The following is a 27319-nucleotide window of genomic DNA, read 5'->3' on the forward strand; positions in this document are numbered from 1 at the left end:
ACCATAACTCAAAAGGCTTCCAAGTCATGAAATTTGTTTTACTCGTACATATTTTTTAGTTTTCCAAAAATAAATGTTTCTGTTTGGCAATTTTTTAAAAAAATTTGAGATAGATAACTTTTTGTGAGTGTTATTAAACACAATTTTCATGAAAATTAGACCGAAAGATCTTTATATGTTATAGAGGTTGAAAGGGTAATACGTTTAAAGTAGTTAAACGTTTCTCATTATTCGAGTAATCATTCTTATTAGCAATTTTATGTAAATACGAAGACGTATGAAATAATTTATAAATTTAATTACGTATAAATTTGCAATTACTTTTAATTAATAATACACGTAAAAAAGTGTTATGACGTTGCGCGTTAGTACATTTCGCGTCATTGCGGCATTCTAGTTAAAAATCATTACCATAATCAATCACCAAGCAGAATTCAAGGTCAAATGCTTGATGAGAGAAAGTGTAATTAATAAAAATATAAGTTAATTAGCTAATGTACCAGACAATGCTCGGGTTTTCTTAAGAAAACATAGGGCATGTTTAAAATCACGTGTATTTTACACGTGAAATTAGTACCAGAACTCGCAACTAGTTTCAAATTAATTAACCAAAACAATGGTTGTTTTGGTTAATTTAATATATTTTTTTTAACAGAAATACTTCTGTCCTGAAATGTCACCATGCCAAATTTGATTGCATTTGGACTGTTGAATAGGGGTTAATTTTATTAACATCAATTGGCATTTTGAAGGAGAAAACAAATAATCTGTATTATTTAAACATTAAATAATTTATAAATTTGGGCATTACTAGCATGAAGAATGGGCGATCTGACGAGAGAGGATGTCTCCCGGAGGTCTTTTATGAGAAACAGTTAGTAACACCTAAATAGGAGTAATTTAGATGTTCATTCAGTGGATAAAACCATCGAATATTGAGAGTTGGTAGTGGGTTTGCGCCTCATCAACGGTCTGGCCACGTGGAATTTCCCGGGTTTTATCCATTGAATATAGATAGTTGGTTCCACGTGCCCACCTATTTCCACGTAAATTTATATTGTATTTGAAAAAATAAAATTATTTACAGAAAAATTTTAAGTTATTAATTGTAAGGAAAGGCTGTGAATAGCTTAGTTTATAAACGCTGTAATTGATCTTATGAATTTTTAATAGTTTATGAAAATGTTTAACCAAACTGAAGAAAGAAATGTACTGTACATTCTGGAGTTATTTAAAGAATAAAGTTTTTTAAACGATTGTTGTAAGATCCCTTTTAATAACCAAGATTGGTAGCTATATTAGTGGAAGAAATATAGAATTAAAGAAGAAGCTTTTAATAATTCCTAACCCATTTTAATTCTTCGACTAAATTAATATAATATATTTCTGTATAACATTTATCATCCTTATCTTTTGTACTGATACTTTCTAGGCTAGCTAATAAGGATGTTTTTATAACTCGAATCTATTTTCTTGCTTTGTAAACGATGCAAAAAGTGTTCCAGATTAATTTTTATGTAAAAAAGAAGGAAACGTGGAAGTGATTAAAGAGTTTCAAGTTAGAAAATTTCTCTTGATAAGTGAAGAAAAACCTTATTTTATTGATTTTGTTCACGTATTTTTATAACTTTTGAAGAGGGATAGGAATCTCAGATTGTGTTATCTTCTTTTCTAGCTCCCTAGCAGCGACTATCCAACTGCATTCTTCTATGATGTTAACGATAAGATTTTATTTGCTTAGAATCCATCTTTACTTTTTAAATAGATAGAAATCTCAACTAATTTTGATGAATAATTTAATAACATCTGATGTAATATTGAATTTCATTATTTCTTAATTAATCTAACATTTCAAAGTTTAGCCAAATAAATAGAATTGTAATAAATCTTACAGACTCAATTGCAATCTCTAAGATCTGAAGGGTTTTCAAGGCAAAGTTTTCAAAGTTTTTTTTTAACTTTACTGAATAAAAACCGTGAAAAATAATTAATTACATTCAATTTTAACTAATTAATGATTTTTTTTAATGAAAAACTAAACGAATTATTTATTAACAAGTGAGAAAATGCTTTAAATCGAAGTACATAAAATGCGAAAAGAAAGATTAATTGTAAAGTATGGTGACTGGTCAAAAAAATGATCCCGAAGACTTTTACATGTTTGAAATTACTTTTGATACGTTGAAACGTAAAGAAATACAAAATAAGTTGGATTATTTTCTGTACTGTTAGAGTGTATAGATGGGTATTTGTGGTGAGCACGATTAACCTCATCTAATTAAAAGCTTAATAACTCTCGTACCTTTTGACATAAATTTATGAAATTTTGCAGATTGGTTTCGGTATTATGGAAAAACGTTTCTAGAAATTTTCAGAAAAATCAAACCACTGGTTCGGGAGATATTAAAGGGGTGGTGACCATAACTCAAAAGGCTTCCAAGTCATGAAATTTGTTTTACTCGTACATATTTTTTAGTTTTCCAAAAATAAATGTTTCTGTTTGGCAATTTTTAAAAAAAATTTGAGATAGATAACTTTTTGTGAGTGTTATTAAACACAATTTTCATGAAAATTAGACCGAAAGATCTTTATATGTTATAGAGGTTGAAAGGGTAATACGTTTAAAGTAGTTAAACGTTTCTCATTATTCGAGTAATCATTCTTATTAGCAATTTTATGTAAATACGAAGACGTATGAAATAATTTATAAATTTAATTACGTATAAATTTGCAATTACTTTTAATTAATAATACACGTAAAAAAGTGTTATGACGTTGCGCGTTAGTACATTTCGCGTCATTGCGGCATTCTAGTTAAAAATCATTACCATAATCAATCACCAAGCAGAATTCAAGGTCAAATGCTTGATGAGAGAAAGTGTAATTAATAAAAATATAAGTTAATTAGCTAATGTACCAGACAATGCTCGGGTTTTCTTAAGAAAACATAGGGCATGTTTAAAATCACGTGTATTTTACACGTGAAATTAGTACCAGAACTCGCAACTAGTTTCAAATTAATTAACCAAAACAATGGTTGTTTTGGTTAATTTAATATATTTTTTTTAACAGAAATACTTCTGTCCTGAAATGTCACCATGCCAAATTTGATTGCATTTGGACTGTTGAATAGGGGTTAATTTTATTAACATCAATTGGCATTTTGAAGGAGAAAACAAATAATCTGTATTATTTAAACATTAAATAATTTATAAATATTTCATAAAATTCTTAATTAATTCAATTTATAAATTTTCTTACTATTTCATTAGAATATTTTTATTACAATAAAAGTCACACGAAAGTGCATTATTATTTTCTATTCTCTTTCAGAAATTATTTTGCAAAATGTCTTGTGAAATTCTTAAAATTCTGCAAGCAATTTTGTATATTATTTTGCAAATATTTCTTGCAAAATATACTAAATTTGCTTGCAGAATTAACACATTAAAAAAAAAANTTATAAAGTATTCTTTCAATTATATATTCATTAGGAGCACATCAAAAACAACGGCAACACGTGAATTCAGAAGGTAATTATCACTTCTTTTGAATGATTTGTCTCTTTAGTTACTTGTTAAGCACTTTTTAATTGTTTAACAATAGTATTAACTATTGTAATCTGGTAATCAGCGGCTTTATGAAAAGAATGTTGTAAGAAACACACTCATAGGTGTTTACTTATGCAAATGAAGACTCGCAGAATTTGGCATTTATTATTTTTTCTGAAAGTAAATAACTTGAATAACATTAAGATAAAAAATGGCATGTCATTGTTTTAATATTGCGAAACTATGGAATAACTTTATGAATTATATTACTGAGCCTTTTTCCCATTATACACAGTGATGCTAATAGGGGTTTCAACTTTCTCCTCTTTGTGGCATGACCCACCAATGAACCAAGTGGTCCACTGAACACTGATAACTGGTCTCTGGATGACCACGTGAAAGTTTACAGGGTTTTCTTTACGTATCTAATACATAAGTAGGGGCTACTTTCCCATAAAAAGTTCTTCTGGGATGAAGTCCTCTTGGCATATTGCGTTGCCTCATACCATCAATACATTCAATCCAAAAATCAGTTAACCATGGTAAAGACTGAATTGGAATTAACTAAAAAAAATACAGTTAATTCAATTGTATTTTTATCATTTCTTCATTAGAACGCATTTTTTACTATTTAAATTGTATTGTAATAAAAGTAATATGAACTGACTTTTGGACATCCCTATGCTTAAAATTACCGAAAAATATCGAATCATAATTTGTGTAACTTTTTTTAAATATTTTCGCTTTTTTAGCGTGATAAATAATTGACAATATAAAAAAAATTATTAAACTTATATTTCCTATCAATAATTTCCATAATATAAAACTTTCCCAGAACTTTCTGCAAAATATAAAATTTTAGTATGAGATAGTAAGAGTTGGCTTTCATAATAATGTCATATTAGAAAGCATAAATCAGATTTTGTTGGCTATAAAGTCAACAAATTCATATCAAGTAAAAAAATTTAGTCAGAATATCTAATAATAAGCATATTATTTCTTTTATTCCTCACTTCTTATCTTTTCCTCTTATGAAGAGAGAGAAAAGTAGAGGGATAAGAAGAAAGAAAAAGGCAATTTTTCTTAATGGATTAGAATATAAATTTATCTAAAAAATAAACTTTCGTAACGAATATATTGTTTTTTCTCTTCTTTATTCCTCACTTGAAACTTAACAAATCTTAATTTTAGGATATAACTTAATATTATCAGTGAATGAATAGATAAAACGACTTAACATTAATATTTAGTCGTGGGTTCGCATCTCACTAGAGGGCTGGACACGTAAAATTCTTCAGACTTTCTTGACGTCAGTAGTATCTAAATAAGAACCAGTTTCCCATCCATATTATGCATCAATATCCCATAAATGTATTAAATCTCTTCTTTCATTTCCTTTAAGAAAATTCATTATTTTATAATATTACTTTCTCGGCTTTTATATACCTATATAACAGAGGGAATGTATGGCGATCGTTGAAAAAATGATCCCCCTTCAAGATTTTTACATTTTTAAACTTAGAAAACATTGGAACGTCGAGAAATAAAAAAAAAATTCGGGGATCATTTCTGTATGTATGTGTGTGTTTGCGGGGAGGGCACGATTACGTTCACCCTGTTTGAAGCTTAATAACGTCTGTGGTCTTTTGTTGAAAATTTCTGAAATTTTGCAGGGATGTTTGTATTTCCTGCAAAATTTCTGAAATTTTGCAGGAAAATTTCTGAAATTTTGCAGGGAGATTGATTATATTAAATTTTTGTGGTTAAAGATCGAGGGTGTATCATTAGTTTCTAGCATAGAAGAAAATGTTAATTGCGTTTAACGTTGTAAGCTTAGCGAAATTTAAAATGGAATGAGGATACATTCTATGCAAAGTGATAACCTTGCAAAATGACATGATAGAAATTCATGAAAACCGCCCTGGAGGATCCGGGATGGAATCCGGACGGGTCGAAAAATCCCCAGAAATTTTTCGGGGGAACGTCCTGCTATGTGGGCCTGGACGAACCCACAACGGGCTTGCCAAAAGAAGCCCTCTTAATACCCACAGGCCAGAAAGAATTTTTAAGAAAAAGCCCGTTGGTGAGGTACGAACCCACGACCAGGTGTTCACTGGCTTATCCACTCGGCCATTAGTGGATACTGTTGACTGGGATAAATGGAGAATGCAAAATGCTTTAAAATGTAATTTATTTAGTTGTTTAATAAAAACACATTGATACATTGATATTTTTGATAAATTTATTTCTTTATGTTCCCAATTCTTCAAAAAAAAACGAATATTTCGTATATATTTGTAGTTTATTCTATTGATACAATTCAAAATAATTAATTTTTTTATAGAATAATTAGTGTGTGATTGAGCAAACTTTGTTTTTCGTGTAGTAAATTACTTGTTAACTAACTCTAGCTATTCGAAGTAATTACTTAATTATAAAATATTCGAAAAATGCATAAAAAAATGTTTATAAAGTATTCTTTCAATTATATATTCATTAGGAGCACATCAAAAACAACGGCAACACGTGAATTCAGAAGGTAATTATCACTTCTTTTGAATGATTTGTCTCTTTAGTTACTTGTTAAGCACTTTTTAATTGTTTAACAATAGTATTAACTATTGTAATCTGGTAATCAGCGGCTTTATGAAAAGAATGTTGTAAGAAACACACTCATAGGTGTTTACTTATGCAAATGAAGACTCGCAGAATTTGGCATTTATTATTTTTTCTGAAAGTAAATAACTTGAATAACATTAAGATAAAAAATGGCATGTCATTGTTTTAATATTGCGAAACTATGGAATAACTTTATGAATTATATTACTGAGCCTTTTTCCCATTATACACAGTGATGCTAATAGGGGTTTCAACTTTCTCCTCTTTGTGGCATGACCCACCAATGAACCAAGTGGTCCACTGAACACTGATAACTGGTCTCTGGATGACCACGTGAAAGTTTACAGGGTTTTCTTTACGTATCTAATACATAAGTAGGGGCTACTTTCCCATAAAAAGTTCTTCTGGGATGAAGTCCTCTTGGCATATTGCGTTGCCTCATACCATCAATACATTCAATCCAAAAATCAGTTAACCATGGTAAAGACTGAATTGGAATTAACTAAAAAAAATACAGTTAATTCAATTGTATTTTTATCATTTCTTCATTAGAACGCATTTTTTACTATTTAAATTGTATTGTAATAAAAGTAATATGAACTGACTTTTGGACATCCCTATGCTTAAAATTACCGAAAAATATCGAATCATAATTTGTGTAACTTTTTTTAAATATTTTCGCTTTTTTAGCGTGATAAATAATTGACAATATAAAAAAAATTATTAAACTTATATTTCCTATCAATAATTTCCATAATATAAAACTTTCCCAGAACTTTCTGCAAAATATAAAATTTTAGTATGAGATAGTAAGAGTTGGCTTTCATAATAATGTCATATTAGAAAGCATAAATCAGATTTTGTTGGCTATAAAGTCAACAAATTCATATCAAGTAAAAAAATTTAGTCAGAATATCTAATAATAAGCATATTATTTCTTTTATTCCTCACTTCTTATCTTTTCCTCTTATGAAGAGAGAGAAAAGTAGAGGGATAAGAAGAAAGAAAAAGGCAATTTTTCTTAATGGATTAGAATATAAATTTATCTAAAAAATAAACTTTCGTAACGAATATATTGTTTTTTCTCTTCTTTATTCCTCACTTGAAACTTAACAAATCTTAATTTTAGGATATAACTTAATATTATCAGTGAATGAATAGATAAAACGACTTAACATTAATATTTAGTCGTGGGTTCGCATCTCACTAGAGGGCTGGACACGTAAAATTCTTCAGACTTTCTTGACGTCAGTAGTATCTAAATAAGAGCCAGTTTCCCATCCATAGAAAGTCCTCCATCCCTCTCGACAGTATCCATTGACGCATAGGAAGCAAACACTTAACACCTCATAAATACAGCAATTCTTAAAATAATACATTTGTCTTATCTTTCAAATTATTGCTGAACACTCTTCAGCATTGAGTAGCATTATTTAATCGTTGATTTATAAAAATCCATCCTTTATCACTCTATTGCAGTTCTATTTGTTATATTGTCATCACTTACCCATCATAAGTGTGACAGAGACATTGAAGGTGATCAATCACCAGTAGTGAAGTTTACACACCATTGGCACTAACTGATTTTCATTCCTTATCAAATTGTTTTTCATATTCTGCCATTTGCTAAAAATATACTCCATACATTTTGTATGTTTTTCTGATCCTCTACTCTTTTGATTGTAAAGTCTACCTCCTCCATTCGTCATTCCCCTCATCAATCAATATGATATTGTCTGCAAATAAGATATTCTGCAGAAAATCTTCTTGTGCATTGACCCACAATTTAGCCAAATATTTGTTTGTTTTGGTGTGTATCAACAGAACAATTTTCTGTTACTCATATAGGTTTACAAATTATTTTGCTTTGATGCAATGGTAATTTAATTGTTAGCTTATATATTATTGTAGAAAATGTCTAATATGTTTAAGAGAATGTTTAAAATTGTATATAAATAGTGAAAAATTACTAGAAAAATATAATTTTAAATAAAATTTTTACTAAAAGAACTTAAATTCAGGATGAGTCAAAAGTCCCTTGCGCCCTTTTCATTCCAAAATTACTGAAGATATATTAATTTTGTTAATAGAAGAAATCACGCATGGAGAAGAGGATAAAACTTTGGTTGACCTTGAAAACAGTTCTTCAAGGTCACTTACATTGTAACTTTTTAATGAGTACAGTTAACTTAAAAGATGCAAGACAAAGTTAAAGAGCGCTATTTAATTACTCTAAAACTCTTTTTTGTATTTAAATAAATACGGTTAGGACTGTGTAATCTGTGACTTTAAATTTCTGATGTTCAAGGTCACGTAAAGTGAAATCACTTTTACTCCTCTTAAATTTAAAGTTGAGCCCAATTAAAATACATATAATAGACAAAAGGAAATAAGTTAAACGAACAATTATTTATTATGACATGGTCATAATGTTGTGCTGAAATTATTAATTTATTAAATTTAAAATATATGCTCTCCACCTCAAATTAAGTAACTTGCTCCTGTACATCATACTTTTACTTTAACACTAGAGTCGTGCCGGTCATCTATTAACTGCCTCCAGGAGAAAAACTTTTAATTGAAATAACGGTCTCGAATTTCATCTATGTAATACTGTTCTGGAGATTAAGGACTGACAGATGGGAGGACAAACTGACGACAGTGGGAATTTATAAGTCTACGATTTTTTCAAATTGCAGCTCAACATAAAATTTGCTAAAAATTAAAACTGTCAAGCATTTGTTGTTATAACATAACATGGAAAAGAATTATAAAAATCTCAAACTTTTACTTTCTTGTTACTTTCCTGGCTGTTTTAAAGTAACGTGAATTACATTTCTGACTGTTATAATATAATGTTGTGATCGTGTCATATTGAACCTCCGGGTTTTTTGGAATCGTGATGTTTTGACACCTATGAAGCGAAAAATGTCAAAAATCTGTGTGTGTATGTGTATTGGCATCTATTTCGTTTAATAATTCAGGATGGGGTAAAGATTAGGAAATGAAATTTGGCACAGTATCTTGTATATAAGGATCATTGATACTATTAAACTTTAGTGGTTAAAGGTGGAGGAGGGGAAATAAAGGTGAGACACATCACATCTCAAGAGGGGGGTCGGACTTAGTGAACATTTTACTTGTTATTCACATTTACAATTTTTTATAAAACCCATCCCTATATTCAAAATTAAGCTTTTTGCCATTTTATAATAATTTATGATATATAAAATTTTTTTATAACAAAATCTCATAATAGATAGTACCATATACAATTTTATTTATTATGACTAATAATAGAAGTGTTATATTTTTAATAAAATATAATAATAGCTGGGAAAGTTACGCAACTTGTTACTATATTATTTTTCTTAAAAATTAGTATTGTTATTTGATAAAATAACCTGTATATAATGATTATTTTTCTTCTTAATAGTATTGAGAGTGTTTTCAATTAGAAATATTTAAAACTTTCATTTAAAAATGACTGAATAACAATAATATTCCTTGGCAAGTGTGTGGTCTTATTAAATAACTTTAAATTATAAAAAATAAATTATAAGATTTCGAAATCAAAAATAATATAACAATCATTCAAGAAATAGAATTTATTACGAATTATACCATTATTTCTTAATCTTGTCTGTCTATCCTTCCTTAATCTCGAGAGTTGAGNGATATTATTAATGATAATGGAATGAAATTATAGAGTCTGTCTATCCTTCCTTAATCTCGAGAGTTGAGTTGATAGATGAATATTCACACCTGATATGAAAAGCTTAGGGCAGGCGGTTCTGATTAACTGTATACGAATTTTCTGTATAGACCGGAAGTCACGTGATTTCAATTCAAATTTTCGCCAAAAAAGTTACAATAGATGACTAGCATGACTCTGTTGCTATGAGGATAAGTGTGATGTACAGGAGCAAGACTCTACTAAAGTCGAGAGCATATATTTTAAATTAAATAAATTAAAAACATGATTAACAATTGCAGTCAGGCATGGTTTATTTAAATTTACTCTTAATATTTTTACGTCATTTTTGAAATAATATATATATATATTTTTAAATTGTCATTTGTTAGTGTAGTAGTATCGAAATATAACGATAGAGTCCTTGAATAGAGTTGCCAAATTATATTATATTGAATAAACAAGAAACAAACTCAAGCACTTTATTTGTATAATATTATATTGATATTTATTTCCATAAAATATTACAAACTTCATTTATTTGTACACATATAATGGAAGTCGTATATCGTGCAGTTTGTTACTTCGAGAATAATTTATTTTTTTTATATTCTTAGAATTATTAATACTATTTGCCATTCCTTACTTTCTTTTTACAATTATTTCAACAATTTTTTATTGAAATTTACTCGTTTATTGTCTAAAAATACAGTAACAATACAGACAACAACTAATATATCTTCTCGTATAAACATTACTTAAATAATTCTCCTCTCGTATTATACTATAAACAGTAAAATTATCAATTAACAGAATGAAATTTCATTTGTTTTTCCTTAAAATACAATACATTTCTTTCATTTTCTCTAAACGAACCATGCACAAAATTTACATTTAAGTCACATAGTCACAGTTTATTTACAGTTCTAAAACTATTTAGTGCGTTTTTTTATATCACTCGAATAGTTTAACATACATTTTATATGGATTAATATAGTATTTTTACATAAATAATTCCATAATAAACATAAAAGGAAACGTATAACAACATCTATTTTCTATACTAATGGGTCATTGAAGAATATTTTTCATAACGTAATGTTAATAAATGATATGTGCCTTTTTTTAAATGAAAGATAAAAGGATGTAAACTTATGTTTTATCTTGTTATATTATCCATTGGAGGGGTGGATAAATATCATTACTAACAAAATACTCTAATGACATTAAATGGTTCCTCTTATAAATTAAAGAAAAACAAATTTCAGAAAGTTGTGCATTCTTTTAATCTGATTAATTAAAGGAGAACGATGATTAAACAAGAATGATATTGATTAATTAACGAGATTTCTTATAATTTCAGCATGTGTAAGTCTAATTTAGTCACACGGCGTCTTGGCTTTCAGTTTTTTTTTTTAGAAATTGTATTGATTATAGGAAATTTTATTGATCTTTCTTGTAAATTTCTCTTATTATAGGATACTTTCTTGAAGTTATCCTGATTTATACAACATTTCCTTGATGCTTTTTGAAAATTATCCCGGTTACAAAGGAAAAAATTAAGAATATTTCGTATAATATGAAGATTTTTTTAATGTTTTATTAATTATTTTCATTATATTTAAGACAATGTTTCGCTATACTAAAAATGTTTCTTAGTTCTTTCTTAAAATAATAAAAATAAGCAAAAGAATTTTATAATATTTCAATCGGAATTGTGCTAATTTTCACAATATTTTACCAAATAATAAAAGAATTAAATAATTTTATATCCCGAAGCTTTGTTACTTCATATAAAATTAAGTCAAATGTAGGATTAAAAGTATTTTGGAGGGCCAAATGACCTTAAGATATAACATTAAAGAAGCTCTTCATCATCGAATTAATATATTTAAAAGCATAATGTGATGCTAGATTCTAATCTTAGCTTGTTTAACATTATTAATGCAAATACGAGGTTGTGATTTAAATAATGATACAAAATATGCCTACGTTTTATTAAGAAATAACTTTAAATTTTATTTTAATACGTATATTTGTTGCTTCTCTTCTCGTTTTTCTGATTCTCTCAATTCGGATTCTCTCTGTTCTGAATCAAGAGAAGAGAATACGAATCTTTCTGTATCGTTTAACAGAATGAAATAAGCTGTAAAATTTTATAATTTAACTAGAAATCTATAGGAAGAACATTTTAATGCCATTAAACAGTTTATTAGTATCGTGATACTTCCTCTCTCACGCAATAGAGGATAGTAAATAACGTTCCATCTCTGATATAGATATAGGAAGATCTTTCTATAAGCTCATTAGTATTGAAACTTGAATCTAGATATATTAAGCGAGAGTTAAGCTTATTAAATATAAAAATATTTTAATTTCTTTTGAAATTTTAACAATGGCATAAGCCGATATTATTAATGATAATGGAATGAAATTATAGATATCTCTCATTTATATATTGCATAATAATCTATTTTAATATATAAGAATTTAAAACATAGTTTCTTATAGTGCTAAATAATATATTTATTCAGGTTATGAGTTAGTTTTTTATTTTTTAAATCCCTGCTTCTATGTGAGTAACGTCTAAGATTATAGTGCGCTTGACTATATCTACAGTGCAGATGTGCTTTGGTATCTTATCCTTCGATGATAATTGATCCCAAATATATGTTCGCCTTGACACAATTACCGTAAATAGTATGGCCAATAAGCAATGTTAAAGAGTAGAAAGAAACTTGGGAATGCTATTCGGCAATAGTGGTCAATTCGCTTGGCTTGAATTTTATGAATGTTGACATCCGGAATTGGGAATTGATGCTGATTGCTCTCTGTTGACGGTAATCCAACATGTACCGGATTGCTCTAATTGTAAATATATTAAAATTGGATTATTGAGTTTAAAATTGAATTTAATTTGATGAATAAGTTAAACAATTGCTTACACTTACTTGATCTTTAGTAGCCGCATCTTTTCCGTTCATCTAGAGAAAATAAAATAGGAGTTTTAAGATATGTTATTAATCATAATCATTTATTTAAGGTTATAGAATGTAAAATTAAACTATTCTAGACCGATTTATAATAAAATATTTTTTATAAGTGAGTTTTTATATGATTAATGATCTTATATCATCTCTTCCGCTTTTCTTTGAAAGATTACCAATCTTAAGTTTACTACATATTAAATTTTATATTGTAAGAATAATGGAAAAAATTATTAACCATTTTGAGAGAGATTAAATTTCCAGATTTAGTATCAGCTTTGGCACGATTTGGATGCTTCCTCCATAAATAATTAACGAAAGTAAATTCCAATACGGCTGCAAAGACGAAGGATGTACAAGCTCCCATCCACACATCCATTGCCTTGACGTATGACACTGGTGGTAAATTGCTTTGGATTCCTGCCCCTTTAGAAGTAATAGTCAAAAGCGTCGTGACTCCGAGTGTAATTCTCGCTGGAATTGATTCAACATCAAGCCAGAAAGATACCCAAGAGATTACAACAATAAGAGCAGTTGGTAGATAAGACTGAACTAAGTGGTGGCCTATTGATCTTTGCAAGTTGAATTCGGCACGCAAACAGCTATATTCACCTATGGAAAAAAAATATATATAAACGTTTCCATAATTCGAGAATCCATGTCAGATATTATTCCATTGAATGGTGAGGAAAAATTCCTTACTTATTTCTCTAAATTACAAATATTAAGTCTATAAACGAGACGGAATACAAATGAAATAAAACTTAATAAATGTGTTTTACAATATTTAACAGTTAAAAAGCAATAAATCACTCAGTATTATCTGTTTTTAAAAGTAAATAAAATATTACTTTAATCAATAAGAGAGATATATTAAAAATATATAAAATTATAATTACAAATCAGCCATTTTCACAGCTAATTTAAGAAGAAATTTAATTTTTAAACTTGCTTAAAAATTAAATTTCTTCTTATAAAATAAGCAAAAGAATTTTATAATATTTCAATCGGAATTGTGCTAATTTTCACAATATTTTACCAAATAATAAAAGAATTAAATAATTTTATATCCCGAAGCTTTGTTACTTCATATAAAATTAAGTCAAATGTAGGATTAAAAGTATTTTGGAGGGCCAAATGACCTTAAGATATAACATTAAAGAAGCTCTTCATCATCGAATTAATATATTTAAAAGCATAAAGTGATGCTAGATTCTAATCTTAGCTTGTNAAAAACTATTCAAATAACATTTAATTTAATTAAAATGATAATCACTACATTAATGTTTATGATATATTTATGTTTATGCATTTAACATGTACTGAAATAAAAGCCATACTTTACAGTAGAAACAATTTATATATTTATGTACAAGTATTGTTAAAACAGAGTTATAATTTATACAAAACTTCAGACGATAAAATACAGCTTCTAACCTGTAAATTCTTAATAGAATTTAAGGGTAATAGGTTGACTTTAAATTCTATCAATAATTACAAGTTGACCTACAAATATACCGCTTAAAATAAATAGAAAAACAAGAATATTAATTAAATAATAAGCAAAATTGTTTATTATAAAGATAAGTTATTACAAAATAAGCTATTAAAACAAAAAATTATTGAAATGAATTGCAGAAACTAGAAGAAAATTTTCCAAGATAAAATCTCTAATAACAGAACCTTAATTAAACTTTTGTATTAAACGTTATCCTTGTTATAAAATCTCATTCATATCTATAAACAAAGAAAATATATTTAAATTACTTAACTATAAAGATCGGACGTTCTAAAGTAATATTTAAACCAGAGAGATTTAATAATTTCAAATCAAAAATACATCATCAATTTTTGTATTTATATATTCAGTTTATTAAATCCTTATTATATAAATTTAAGTATATAAATAATGACAAAGTTTCTTAAAAATAAACAATATTTATCTTAGAAAAGAACTGTAATTACAATTGCTATATATATAGTAAGAGTTGTGGTTATATTTTTAGTGCATTTATAAGAGTATTAATTCATAACTCCTTTGATAATTTTATAAATTTGCTGCTTATATAAACCATTAACTGATTATGAAACATTTTAGTGTATAAAGATGTTCTAGTATTTTAAATTGAATGTATTATATTCATCTGGGATTCAATGTTTCAGATGCTAAAGAGTTTTAACAATTATTTTCGTCTTGTAAATTTTATCTTTTAAGTAACAAAGAGATCTGAAGTCCATTAATAAGTATGCTTAAATTATTATTATTATTATTACTTTAATTAGATTAATCAGATCGTCTTCTCTTAAATAGAATTAAGAATATTTTCCGTTCATCTAGAGAAAATAAAATAGGAGTTTTAAGATATGTTATTAATCATAATCATTTATTTAAGGTTATAGAATGTAAAATTAAACTATTCTAGACCGATTTATAATAAAATATTTTTTATAAGTGAGTTTTTATATGATTAATGATCTTATATCATCTCTTCCGCTTTTCTTTGAAAGATTACCAATCTTAAGTTTACTACATATTAAATTTTATATTGTAAGAATAATGGAAAAAATTATTAACCATTTTGAGAGAGATTAAATTTCCAGATTTAGTATCAGCTTTGGCACGATTTGGATGCTTCCTCCATAAATAATTAACGAAAGTAAATTCCAATACGGCTGCAAAGACGAAGGATGTACAAGCTCCCATCCACACATCCATTGCCTTGACGTATGACACTGGTGGTAAATTGCTTTGGATTCCTGCCCCTTTAGAAGTAATAGTCAAAAGCGTCNAACAACAGACTTTCCATTCGGCAGTTACGTGAGGCGAACAACAAACTTTCTGCAAACAAGTGCAAATGATATTTTCACTCTTTTGCCGTTGCCAATGACAATCTGCTATTTTTATAATATATTAGTATTATTAGAATATATTATTATATTCGAATATATTAAATCAATGATACTCTATATTGATATTGATTGAATGTAGAATGTTTAAGCGACGATTGATTATAATATATAGTTAGTTGTAATTTGCAATTTGTGACAGTTTATAACCTATTTGTGTCCATGGCAATGTTCTATCGGGCTTACATAGTTAACAACTAATCATTTTAGTGATAGAAATACGTTATCAAGCTGTTTGTATTGCATGATAATAGTTAGTTTGCAAGGCATCTTTTGATCGCTTTAATTATTTCTACAGTTTTATTTTGTATATATCTTATAATTTTCTATATATTTTATTATTTTTAATCATTTTTTAAAAATATTTAGTGGATTTATTTAGTGGTATTTTAACAGAGAAGTTGGTATTAAAGAGCACGTCTGCATTGGGAATGTAAGCAAACGAGTAAAGTTTAGGGTTTAAAATAAAGAAATTTAATAAAATTCTTGACTTTTTTATTATTTTTTAAAATTTAATAAAGTTATATCTAACATTCCTTTACTTAGAAATGTAGCATAAAATAATAAAAGTAGTAAAAGAGTAAGAAACATTTCTGGAAAATTTTCAAAATGATTTTTAAACTTAGTTATATTCAAAATAAATTATAAAATTATTTTGTAAAACAAAAATTAAATATTTTTCCTAATTTTTAATAGTTATTTCCATAATTATTTAATTTAATCACGTTCAATATTAAGTACAGTATTTAAAGTAACGAGTTGTCTCTAAATAATAGTATTTGATGCATGCATTGCAATAAAAAATAAAAAATAAAATATTTTTAGATACAAATAATTAAATAGTAAAAATATATTTAAACACTATAATAATAAATGTATTCTCGTGTTAGAAATTCGTATACTCTACGTATTAAAGTAATTGTCTGACTGTCTGTCTGTCCTTCGTTAAATTCAATAAAGGAGTAAGATAGATGAAAATCGAGACCAGATATAATAAGATTAGTGATCGGAGGCTCCGAATAATTACATAGAAACTTCCGGTTTGTACCGGAATTCACGTGACTTTTAAAAATTAAAACGTGATTAAATAATTGCTCGTTTTAATTTATATATTTTTAAACCGAAAGCGCATAGTATAACCTCAATTAATCACAATATATTCCTGTAATTAATTAATTAATATTATTTTAATATTAATTTAACATCTACACGATTTATAAAATAATTTTTTAATATTAAATAGCTCCATCAAAGACATAGAAAGGTGGAGTAGAAAGGGGTGTAAGTGCTTTAGGCGCTGTGAAGTAATATAGTAAATAAATTTTTGAAAATTATCAAAGAAAATTTAAATGTAAAAATCGTATTATTTATCATCAATGCATGGTGTTAAAATATACAAAATTATATGTATTTCTCTAAGGCGATACATCTTTGCATTTCTTCTATGTAACGTTCTCCTATTATTATTATTATTATTATATTTATATAATTTCTATTGAATATAAGCCACATATTTACTTTATTTCTTTGTTGTTTGTTGAATATAATTTCAATTTTTAACTTAATTTTTAACCATCGAAATTTAATGATAAAATAATAGAATTTGTATTACCTCGTTACCCAAATAGCAAACATTATTAATAACTTCTATAAGACGTAATTTCTTAAGTTCATAATTACAATTACGTCCCGTTGTAATTATAAGATTATGGAAATGTAAACAATATCTCGAGGCTCTTGTTTATTAATAAATTACTTACCAATGTGGAATTTTTCTTTACATAAAGAAGTGTTGATATCCTGTATTTCGAACTGCGGTAGCTTCAAAAAATCAAACAGTACAACCGGGTTATGTGCCGCCCATTGCAAATTCAATTCATCTGTCGTCTTAGAAACTAAAAAAATTAATAAAAAGACAATTTTAAATTGCAAGAAAATCATATATTTTATACAAAAAAAAACGATTCTAGAAATCTATAGCATTTTCCTAATAGAGATGCAATGAGATGAGGATGCGGAGGATGCCAAGAGAGAGCACAATATCGAGATGTCATGTCAATCAACGTCAATGTTATTATTACTAATACATGCATAATAGTTTTTGCATTGATTTTTATAATTATAATTATCAAATTATAACATATTTATAGGTTCTGGAATAACATAGAGACTGTATCAATTGTCTAGTATAGTCATGGCTTGATACAGCGATCTTCTATCCTCTTTCCTGTATATATTATTAAATAGAGAAGAAAGAAAATTAAGGGAAAATGTTTGCCTAATCATGCTTTGGTTATGTAAATATATAAACTTCGATATGGCGACATACTAATGGGAAATATCCCGATATATCGCCAATAAACAAGTATTTATTAGCGCTGTAGCGAGGTCTGTTCTTTAATGTTCATATTTTAAATGAAATGATTGAAAGTCATTCTTGTAAATATTACGCACTTTGTCAACAGAATTAAAATGTCGTCCTACTGGTGTATATTTAGTCGATAACTTCGTGTTTATTTTCTATTAAAAGATTTATTCTTACAGGATCATTCTATTCCATTAAAAGAATTGTTGTTGTAGGATCATTTTTAATGGAAACGCATTAAAATTTAATGAATGGAGGACTTAATTGGGGTTGTATAATTAACAAATGAATAGTAATCCGATGCGGGTGTATAGACTTTTTCCAGGGATGATAAAGAGGAATCCATTATCCTAAATGATGTCTTTCAAACGAGATAATTATATACAGGGAGTATGGCAGTTAGTCTGTAGATTCGAGTTGCAAATATCTGATGTAAAGACTACGTTTCAGCTCTATTAATTTTCATATTTAATTAATAAACACGTTTTGTGTTTTACTTTATTTTGTTGTAATGATATTCTAAATGGTTGATTACGAGTTATAAAATAACAAATTAAAATATATATTATTTAATTTTACCATTTACTAAAATGTATGGTTTATTATAATAAATTTCCCCATACAAAAAAGTCATTTCGTGATAGAATTTCCATTCGAAAAAAGCAAAGAATAATCCAAATCTTATATGTTTGCTCCTTCTGCTCTCTATGTTTGAACGAATTGTATGTTATTTTATAAAATAAAATAGTAGGATACGTCAAAATTTAAATCCTAGGAAAAAGATAAGATGGATAAACAGTAATTATACATAAAAAATAATGTATAAGCGATCGAATTCGCTCGCTCGACCGCCAACATAGCATCTCTCTCTCTCTCTCTCTCTCTCTCTCTCTCTCTCGTCTCCAAAAACGTTCCATTCGCTCACAATAACATGTAAATTTTATACAAAAATACAAAATTGACTTGAAAATTTGACATAAATCGAAATTATTCATGTTAAATTACGAACAAAATAAAGAAAAATAATTAAATCTCATTACAAATTTGTCATTAGATAAGAGGAAAAAATTTATTTTCTAAATTATAAACTGACAACTTGTTTTTAGAAATTGTCAATTATTATTCTAAAATAAATTTATTTACTTTATAAATTTATAATTTTCATCTAGAAAAGTGAAGTTCTTAATAAAATTTTAACTGTCAATTTAATACATTTTTTTTTAGAGAAATGACAAAAAAAAAAAGAAGAAAAAGTCGCCATTAAAAATATAAAATTACTGAAATAATAAACTTCTTAATTTAAATACAACAGTAATATTAAAATAATAAAATTAATGGGATAAAATCTTATTAAATTGCAAGAAAAAAAGGAAGGATATTTTAATAATAATGAAAGTCTATCAAACAATTTTTAATTATTCTTAATAATTGAAATTTATACGATAGCAATAATTAGGAATAACAATCATAATTTAGCTAATAATAATAATTATTATTATTATAACCAATTAATTATTTAATAATTACAATTAATATAGCATCTTTGTCATTTAAGCAATTTCCAATTTTTCTTTCTGTACTTTAATATAAACCTATTTTAATAATTTAAAAATTAATTTCTATTTTGATTAATTTGGTATTTATAGAATAATATTTTATGGGATTTTTATATATAACTTTATCAAATTTTATTTAAAAAAAAAAACATTCTCCATTTAAAAAGTTTTCCTAGTAAAACTATGTTTTTATAGTTTTAATTTATAAAAGGATAGGAAAAAAATAATGAAAATTAATCAATAGTAAAGTCGTAATCTGTTATCTTTCTAAATTTACAATTTAAAAACTTCGAATAATGCATCTAGACCTAGTTTTTCCAAACGAAAATAATCTTATCACTGAAGCTTTTCCGCAAAGCTCGGAACATTGACGGAGAAGACGAACATAAAGGAGCAAAATAATAAAAAAAGAATAACTGTGTATTGTATTGCAGTACGTTCGTCATTCCGTCAGTCAATAATTTATGCTTCATATACAGTGTATTTTTACGGTTTTAAACTTTAAATATCTAATTTAATTTTAAACTTTAACATTTAATAGTAAACTTTTTAATTATTTCAATAGAATTATTATAGTTATTTTAACTTCTTGCTCTTTAAAACTGCATTAGTAAATGAGGAAATTTTGCTCAATTATTCTCATTATTGATTTATGAGACATTTATTTTAAATGCTTAAATTTTAGATACGCACGTATCACTCCTTTATATCATTTTCCTTATATTTATTACCCTGTACTCTGTAAGATTTATATGTTTTCCATTTTTATCTAAGGAATAAAGCTTTGTAAATATTATTAAAATATCAAGAGATTTTGAAAAAGAATAAGTGGAACCAATTTAATTAAGAAATAAACTTAGAAAAATAAATAAAAAATAAGCACTGTTATAAATAGTTAGTCCTTTCTAATTCAATAAATAATTTAGTATATGGTAATATTTATTTAACATTCTATAGTTTCTGTTACTTGGATGTTTTATATTGATGTAACCAGTATTATATTATGATTTATCTTACTTAATCTATTGTACGACACTTTGCATCGGTTACTTGCTTAGAAATCAATGTCTTGTACGAAGATAAATTGGAGTGTATAAAGAAGATTCTTATAAATATTCACTCGTCGAAGCTTGGGAATTTTTAAAATTGGAATAAATTGAATGAATTCGAATCAAAACTCAAAGATTTATACAGATGAATGATTGCACAGCCATTTCTTCTTTTCTACTAATCTTATAAGTTATCACCAGAAGAATCCGGATTGATACAGCATCCGGAATGATCATGCAGCTATTTATCACCCGATAATCATCATCTATTGATAAAAAAAAGTGGAAGAAATCTTCTATAACACCATCCAGTAATGATAAAAGTTTCTAGATGCTAAATTCATATAAAATTTTTTAACTTTTTAAATATAATTATTGTAATTTTTACGTACTAAATTGCAGAAATTCGTACGCTCGCATGAATTAAAGCAATAAATTTTCGATTGAACATACTGAAACAATAACAAATGTTTGAATTATCGAGTTGACTAAATGATTAAGGATAAACCAATAAATTGAAATTTAATGATTCTCTAACTTCCTGGTTGATAATAGAATGTAACGTGATACCTGATAAGCTTTAAATTGTTTAAAAAATAAAATTATCTTTACGAGAACTTAAAGATATTTAAGAAAAAATAAATAAAGTTTAAGCTTAATTTCTTTGATTTTTAACTGATTTCGTATATTTTTTAAGCTTTCGTTTCAATAATATCGAAGCGCTGATAACTACTTATACCTTTCCAAAATATTTAATAAGGTTATATAGGGATGGTGCATAAATATAAGACCTCATTTCTTTCTACACACCTTAAAAATACGTATAAATTCAACCAATAAAACAAATTCTTCAATGCTTATCACAAAAGAAAGTTAAATTTACATCATTTCTTTTAAATGCAACAAAATATTGCCATATTTAGCGTATGGCATTCGAGAATTAAACTTTGTAATTAGGAATTCTATATTATAAAACTATAATCTAAACTAGTAGGAGTCTTATTCAATTGGGAATCGAACCCGGACTCTCATACACGCTACTATCCAATCATAAAACGAAATCGGAATTTCCTATAAATAATTATTCTTGGTCTAAGTGTTTAACAGAGTTTTTTAGTGTTATTAATAGAGCTTTTACCACTTTCCCCCCTCTTATTATAGAAGCTATCTGTAATATTTATGTCAGTATTTACTTATAAGTTAATCAACTTTTAACTTTTAACTCTTGACCTTTCGTTATAAGTCCTCATAGTAATTCCTTGAGTTCTTATAATGATAGAGTTATTTATTCATAGGCATTTCTTTTATAACATGCTGGATGGCTTATTAAGTTAATGAGAAAGATTATACCTAAGTTTTTATCATGAAAAATTAAAGAATCCAACAACGAGCTGCGTAACTTTCCCGTCAAAAAACATTTAAAATTGCATGTGGTGCTGTTTATTATATTATTTTGCTAAATAAAGCTTTTTACATTATTATTATTAAATGGCAAAACCCGTAATTTTGAGGGTAGAGATAAATCTTATAACAATTTGTAAATGGTAACGAGTAAATTCTTCATTAAGTCAGACTTCACTGGAGATATGACACATAAATCCTTCTATCTCCCCACCCTCTTGACCTTTACTCACCAAAATTTAACAGCATCAAGGACCCTAATACTCAAAAATTTCTGCAAAATTTCAGAAATTTTCGACAAAAAACACAGGAGTTATTAAGCTTCAAATAGGGTAAAGAAAATCGTACCCCACATAAAATCCGGGAAAATAATATATATTTTTACTAATTAAAATTAACTAAATCAGTAAAATAACAACAACTTTGACGTTATTTTAAATATATTTAGGAAGAAAATATACATATTTAATCTTTATTATTTATATAATAACGAAAACATGAGAAAAATCTATAAAAATTGTTGAATTTTAGAGACTTGTATTAACCTAGGAATAATTATTAATGCAATTCAAATGGTTTAGCAATGATCGATGACTGCTCATCTGAGGTGAGATAAGTTTCTGCCCTAAACTTTGATCTAAACATTTCATCAAAGTAAACAATAGTTATGAATGAAATCCTATTAGAAATGGATAATATCGGAGATCCATTCATCATGTGTCATGGATAATGTTCTTAACAGATGCCCCCACAAAGCACAAATCTTCCAACTTTCACACAATAAACGAAGCTCAATTATGTTATAATTTTATTATTCTTCAAATAATAAACATAGTAAAGGGTGTTACATCATAAAAGTATGGGAAAGGTTGAACAGTGACGAAAGATCCGGAGTAATTTGAATTATAAAACTTAAAAATTACTTCAATATTTAAAACTGCTGTTATTAAATTATAAATAAAATTATCTAGTTTTTATATATAAATAATTTTTTTTTTAATTTTAAAAATAATAGTAATTTATAAGACCCTAATGTTCTTTTCTTCATTGCCAGCTTTTCTCTTTCATCGATCAGCACAAATAATTTAAACAAGGTAAATTCTAGTAGGAAAATTAATAATAAATCTAGCATAAATGAACTTATATCGGTAAATTTATCATTGATTTATTTTATTGTTGATGAAGTGCCGAAATCCAAAATAAATTTCTCATACAGCAATGCGAAACATGGACGAACTGCTGAGGGGGATGCCTTATGGAAACTGCTCCCTATTTACGTGGTAGAAACGTAAAGAAAACACGAAGAATTCCACGTGGCTGCGTGAACCCACGACCAGTGTTCAGTGGTTTTATCCATTCTACCATTGGTGTTTGAAGAAGATTCCTTATTAACAAATAAAACTATAACAAAGAGTATTCGATTAAATTACAATAGTATTTCCATTAATTGTATTTAAACAATTTGTTTACAATCTCGCCCTTCCTTTCATATTGTACAAGTCAATTATTCTCCTTATATAGTAGCAATATATATATAGAACATGAATCGATTTGTTCTTTGTCAACGATTCCCCGTAATCTAGTTTGAGTTATTGTCATCTGTTTTTCCTCAGAACACGAGAGGATTGACCAGCAACCGTCAAAGTTGTCATTCTTGAATTTTTCCTTTGTGTTTTCTTTTCGTTACATATTTAAAGTGGTCCAAAAGTTAGTCAACCGTAATATATATATATATTTTTTAATAAACTGGTTCGTAACAGCTGCATGTTGTTACTTGTCATAAAATCTTTATAACAGCAATGAAAAGAAAAATAGAAAACGTAATAATGCATAATGATAATTTAGGGTAAATTTTAACTCTAGGAAACTTCATGAGATAAGGAAAGTTGAGGGCTATTTTCTAAAATGATATTTTTTTATTATGTTTGAAATATAAACAAAGTTTAAAAGCACTTTAATAATCTGCATAATTTGTTTAATTATATATAATTAAATTTCTACTATTTTCTAAATTATAAGTAAAGTATTGCTTAGGAAAAACTTAAAGTTGCACATATGCAGTGTATTAAAGCAATAAAAATTTGCGATTTTTACTTTCTAAAATATTATACATAACAGAGGAAAGTATAACCCCAAGATTCTTACATTTTTGGACTCATAGGACCTCTAATCTTCAAAAAATGCAAGATGTTTGTGTTTGAAAAGACGATTTTTTCACCAAATTTGAGTGTTAATAACTCCTTTGCTTATTGACGAAAATTTCTGAAAATTTGCACGGAGGTTTGTGTATTAGCGGCATTAATGCTAATAAATTTTGGTGGTTATAGGTTAACAAGATAGGAACATAGAAGGAACCACGTCTCGAGTGGGGTTGGATTTTTAATGAAGATTCTAATAATATATCCCATAAAGTTTTAAAGTTAGAAATGTTTTAGAATATTAAAATTTATGATTGCTGATTGCAAAACAAAACTCTGATTTTAAGTATTATTAAGAGGAATAATTATAAACTAAAATTTTTCCAATTGTCACACTTTCTGTTAATATCACACGTCCACATTAAGCATTGGAAATCAATTCTGTAAGTAATATTTTGGCACGTGTTTAATCAATACTGAATGTAATTTTCATTCCTTTCCTATAATTATCTACGAACAGAAACGGAATAAAATTAGTATTAAACAATTAATTAATAAATTATTAAACTTAAATTTTTAAATATGTCATTCGTAGAAAAATCTCTGCTATGTAATTTATACAAAGAACAATTTATAAGTCTGATAAAACCATTTAAAAATATGTTTTTTTTAAAGGAATTTTTAATTTTTATATATTTCTAGATTATTATAGTACATAATGTAATTGTGGGAGAGGAGAGACGAAGAGATTTTATTTTTGCATCCCTCTTCTGTAAGCACATCTCACATTTATTTAAGCATAAATTATAGGAAAATAACCTTATAAAGTAATGAACAGTTAATGTCTTCAGCATTATATTTATACCACAATTTAATACATAATGTTTAAAATTTTATAATTCTACTTGGGAAATTTACTACTTGGACCTCAACTGTCACTATTTACACATTATTCATATTATAAAGCCTACTCAAAGTTCTAGACTGAAGAGAGGTGCCTCTAAGATTCGAGCCTTAGACAATTACTTAGTTTATTCAACTCTTAATACATTCGTATTATATGTGAATAGACCGAATATTTAATAAGCCCAATAGCGTTAAAAATGTGAGGAGTCAAGCCAAATTGCCCTCTGTTAACTCTGTTCTCAAGAGGATTAACAGATGAATGGCTGGTGATAAAATCCTAAGCAATTTAATTGTTAAAAAATTATTAAAATTAAAAGAAAATAATTAAAATCATCATCAATTTTTCTAAATGGTGATTATAATTATTTAATATCTGTAAGATAAGATTAAATGTAAACAATGTAAGAATCACGTAGATTTGTTAATTAATCGAAAACACGGGATATTGTTTATATTTGTTAACTCGGTAGGAGTTAATTCATGCCCAATTAATTCTAATGAAGAGAAAATTTGATTATCTCTTCATTAGAAGCGTATGAATCCATGCTTCTTGAAACGGCATTATTGCAATTCTTAAACATTATATTTAACTAATTAAAAGTTTAAGAAATTCGTAATTAATTCCATCATTTCATTATATTTTAGAATTAAATTTAATTATATTTTAAATAATATATATTAAAATTATTAAGTTTTTTTACTTACAGGATGCCAATTCAATCGTACAAATTTGGGAATCCAAAGGAAAACGATACAGATCCATCATACAAGATATTAAAATCCGCTAGAGAACTTTTTCGTTTACGCTCTTCCGAGATCCATAACATTACGCATTGCAGGTAGCGCGGGGGTGTCCTTAATAATGGGGCAAGCTATGCTCTCTATTAATCTTCCTTAACATTTTCCAAAGAGAGAGCGAGCGAGAGAGAGAGCAATGGCGATATTTATCTTTAATACTAAAGTAGTTGATAGAGTAAATAATGGAAGTTTTTATAAGAAGATGCGTTTAGCCATCGACTGGTTTTCTTTATCTTCTACCACCGATTGTTGTTTCTTTTTACTTGTCGGAACATCTTACCTTTTGCAAAATTGAGAATAAGATTAACGAGTCGTTTCTTATGAAACCTCGTTCGATAACTCTCTCCTTTTTTTTTTCTTCTTCTTCTTCAACCGCAATTTATCTTCGATTATCAATTTTTTTTTTAACTTTAACTACACTAATAATACTAGGAGGAGGATAAAGAAAAAAGTAGATTTATAAAGTCTAGTAAAATAAATGCCGCTAAACAGTTTGAACTACCGTTAATCTCTAGCATCTTAAATCCTATCCAATTTATTTAGAAAAAAAAAATGAAAAACTTACGTTAAAAGATTTGACTTTTATAACTTATACGAAAATAATTCTTCTAACAATCCATTTTCTTAAGTTAAATCTTTATTAAGTTATCTTTAATCCTTCCAAACTGTTATTTAGGAATTAAGCGGCTTTAAAGATGGACGATGATTAATCCTATGTTTATCGAGTGGAGATTTCGTAAACTAGTTACAAAAACAAACGATCTGATGATTTAATGTAGATAAATTTATGGCAAAATGGCGTTTAAAATTATTCCATTTAAAATCTTTTAAGTAATGAAATGCGTTATCATCGTATCGATTTTTAATTTTGCACAAAATCCCGTTGGAAGAATTGATCATTTTAAAGTTTGAAAAATCGAAAGTGCTGTGCAAACTGCATCTGAAATTCGTAACAAAGGTGACAAAACTTTAGAGAAAAGTAGTGAAATATTAACTGGATTTCCAGCAATCCATTTTAAGTGTATAAATATAATAAAACGCTATCTTTACATTGCTAAACACGTTCCTCACGCTTCTTTATCGTTATAAAAGTATATAAAAGGTTCCCACTAGCAATTCTTTCTGTTAAAAATAGTTTTTTTTTTAATATTATTATTATATTTTGACCTAGGTAATATTTCATGGACTGTTTATAAAAGAACCGGGTCAGAATTTATGCTGACGATTTATTAAAAATACTTCCTGTTTTTGTTTTGCATCATTCTACCATAAAATAGTTGTAACATTCGTAATTATATATATCCAGATTTAGTCGTAGCTTATATAAATACATTCAACTTTAATTTGT

The 27319-nt window shown here is 27.0% G+C and overlaps 1 protein-coding gene across 1 annotated transcript in view; it reads right to left on the bottom strand.

The window, feature by feature from the left end:
• Positions 1-11570: 11570 nt before the first annotated feature.
• Positions 11571-27319, bottom strand: part of LOC111619056 (glycine receptor subunit alpha-2-like) — an 88514-nt gene continuing 72765 nt past the window's right edge. The window contains exons 6-10 of the mRNA XM_023360701.1: positions 25879-25957; positions 17519-17653; positions 13090-13463; positions 12816-12848; positions 11571-12729 (exon numbers count right to left, since the gene is read on the bottom strand). Coding sequence (XP_023216469.1) covers positions 12553-12729; positions 12816-12848; positions 13090-13463; positions 17519-17653; positions 25879-25957 — 798 coding nt within the window. The 3' untranslated portion in view covers positions 11571-12552. The remainder of the gene's footprint in view (positions 12730-12815; positions 12849-13089; positions 13464-17518; positions 17654-25878; positions 25958-27319) is intronic.

Source organism: Centruroides sculpturatus, unplaced genomic scaffold (assembly GCF_000671375.1).
Source record: "Centruroides sculpturatus isolate CEXI.00-Female unplaced genomic scaffold, Cexi_2.0 scaffold97, whole genome shotgun sequence".
Lineage (NCBI taxonomy): Eukaryota > Metazoa > Arthropoda > Arachnida > Scorpiones > Buthidae > Centruroides > Centruroides sculpturatus.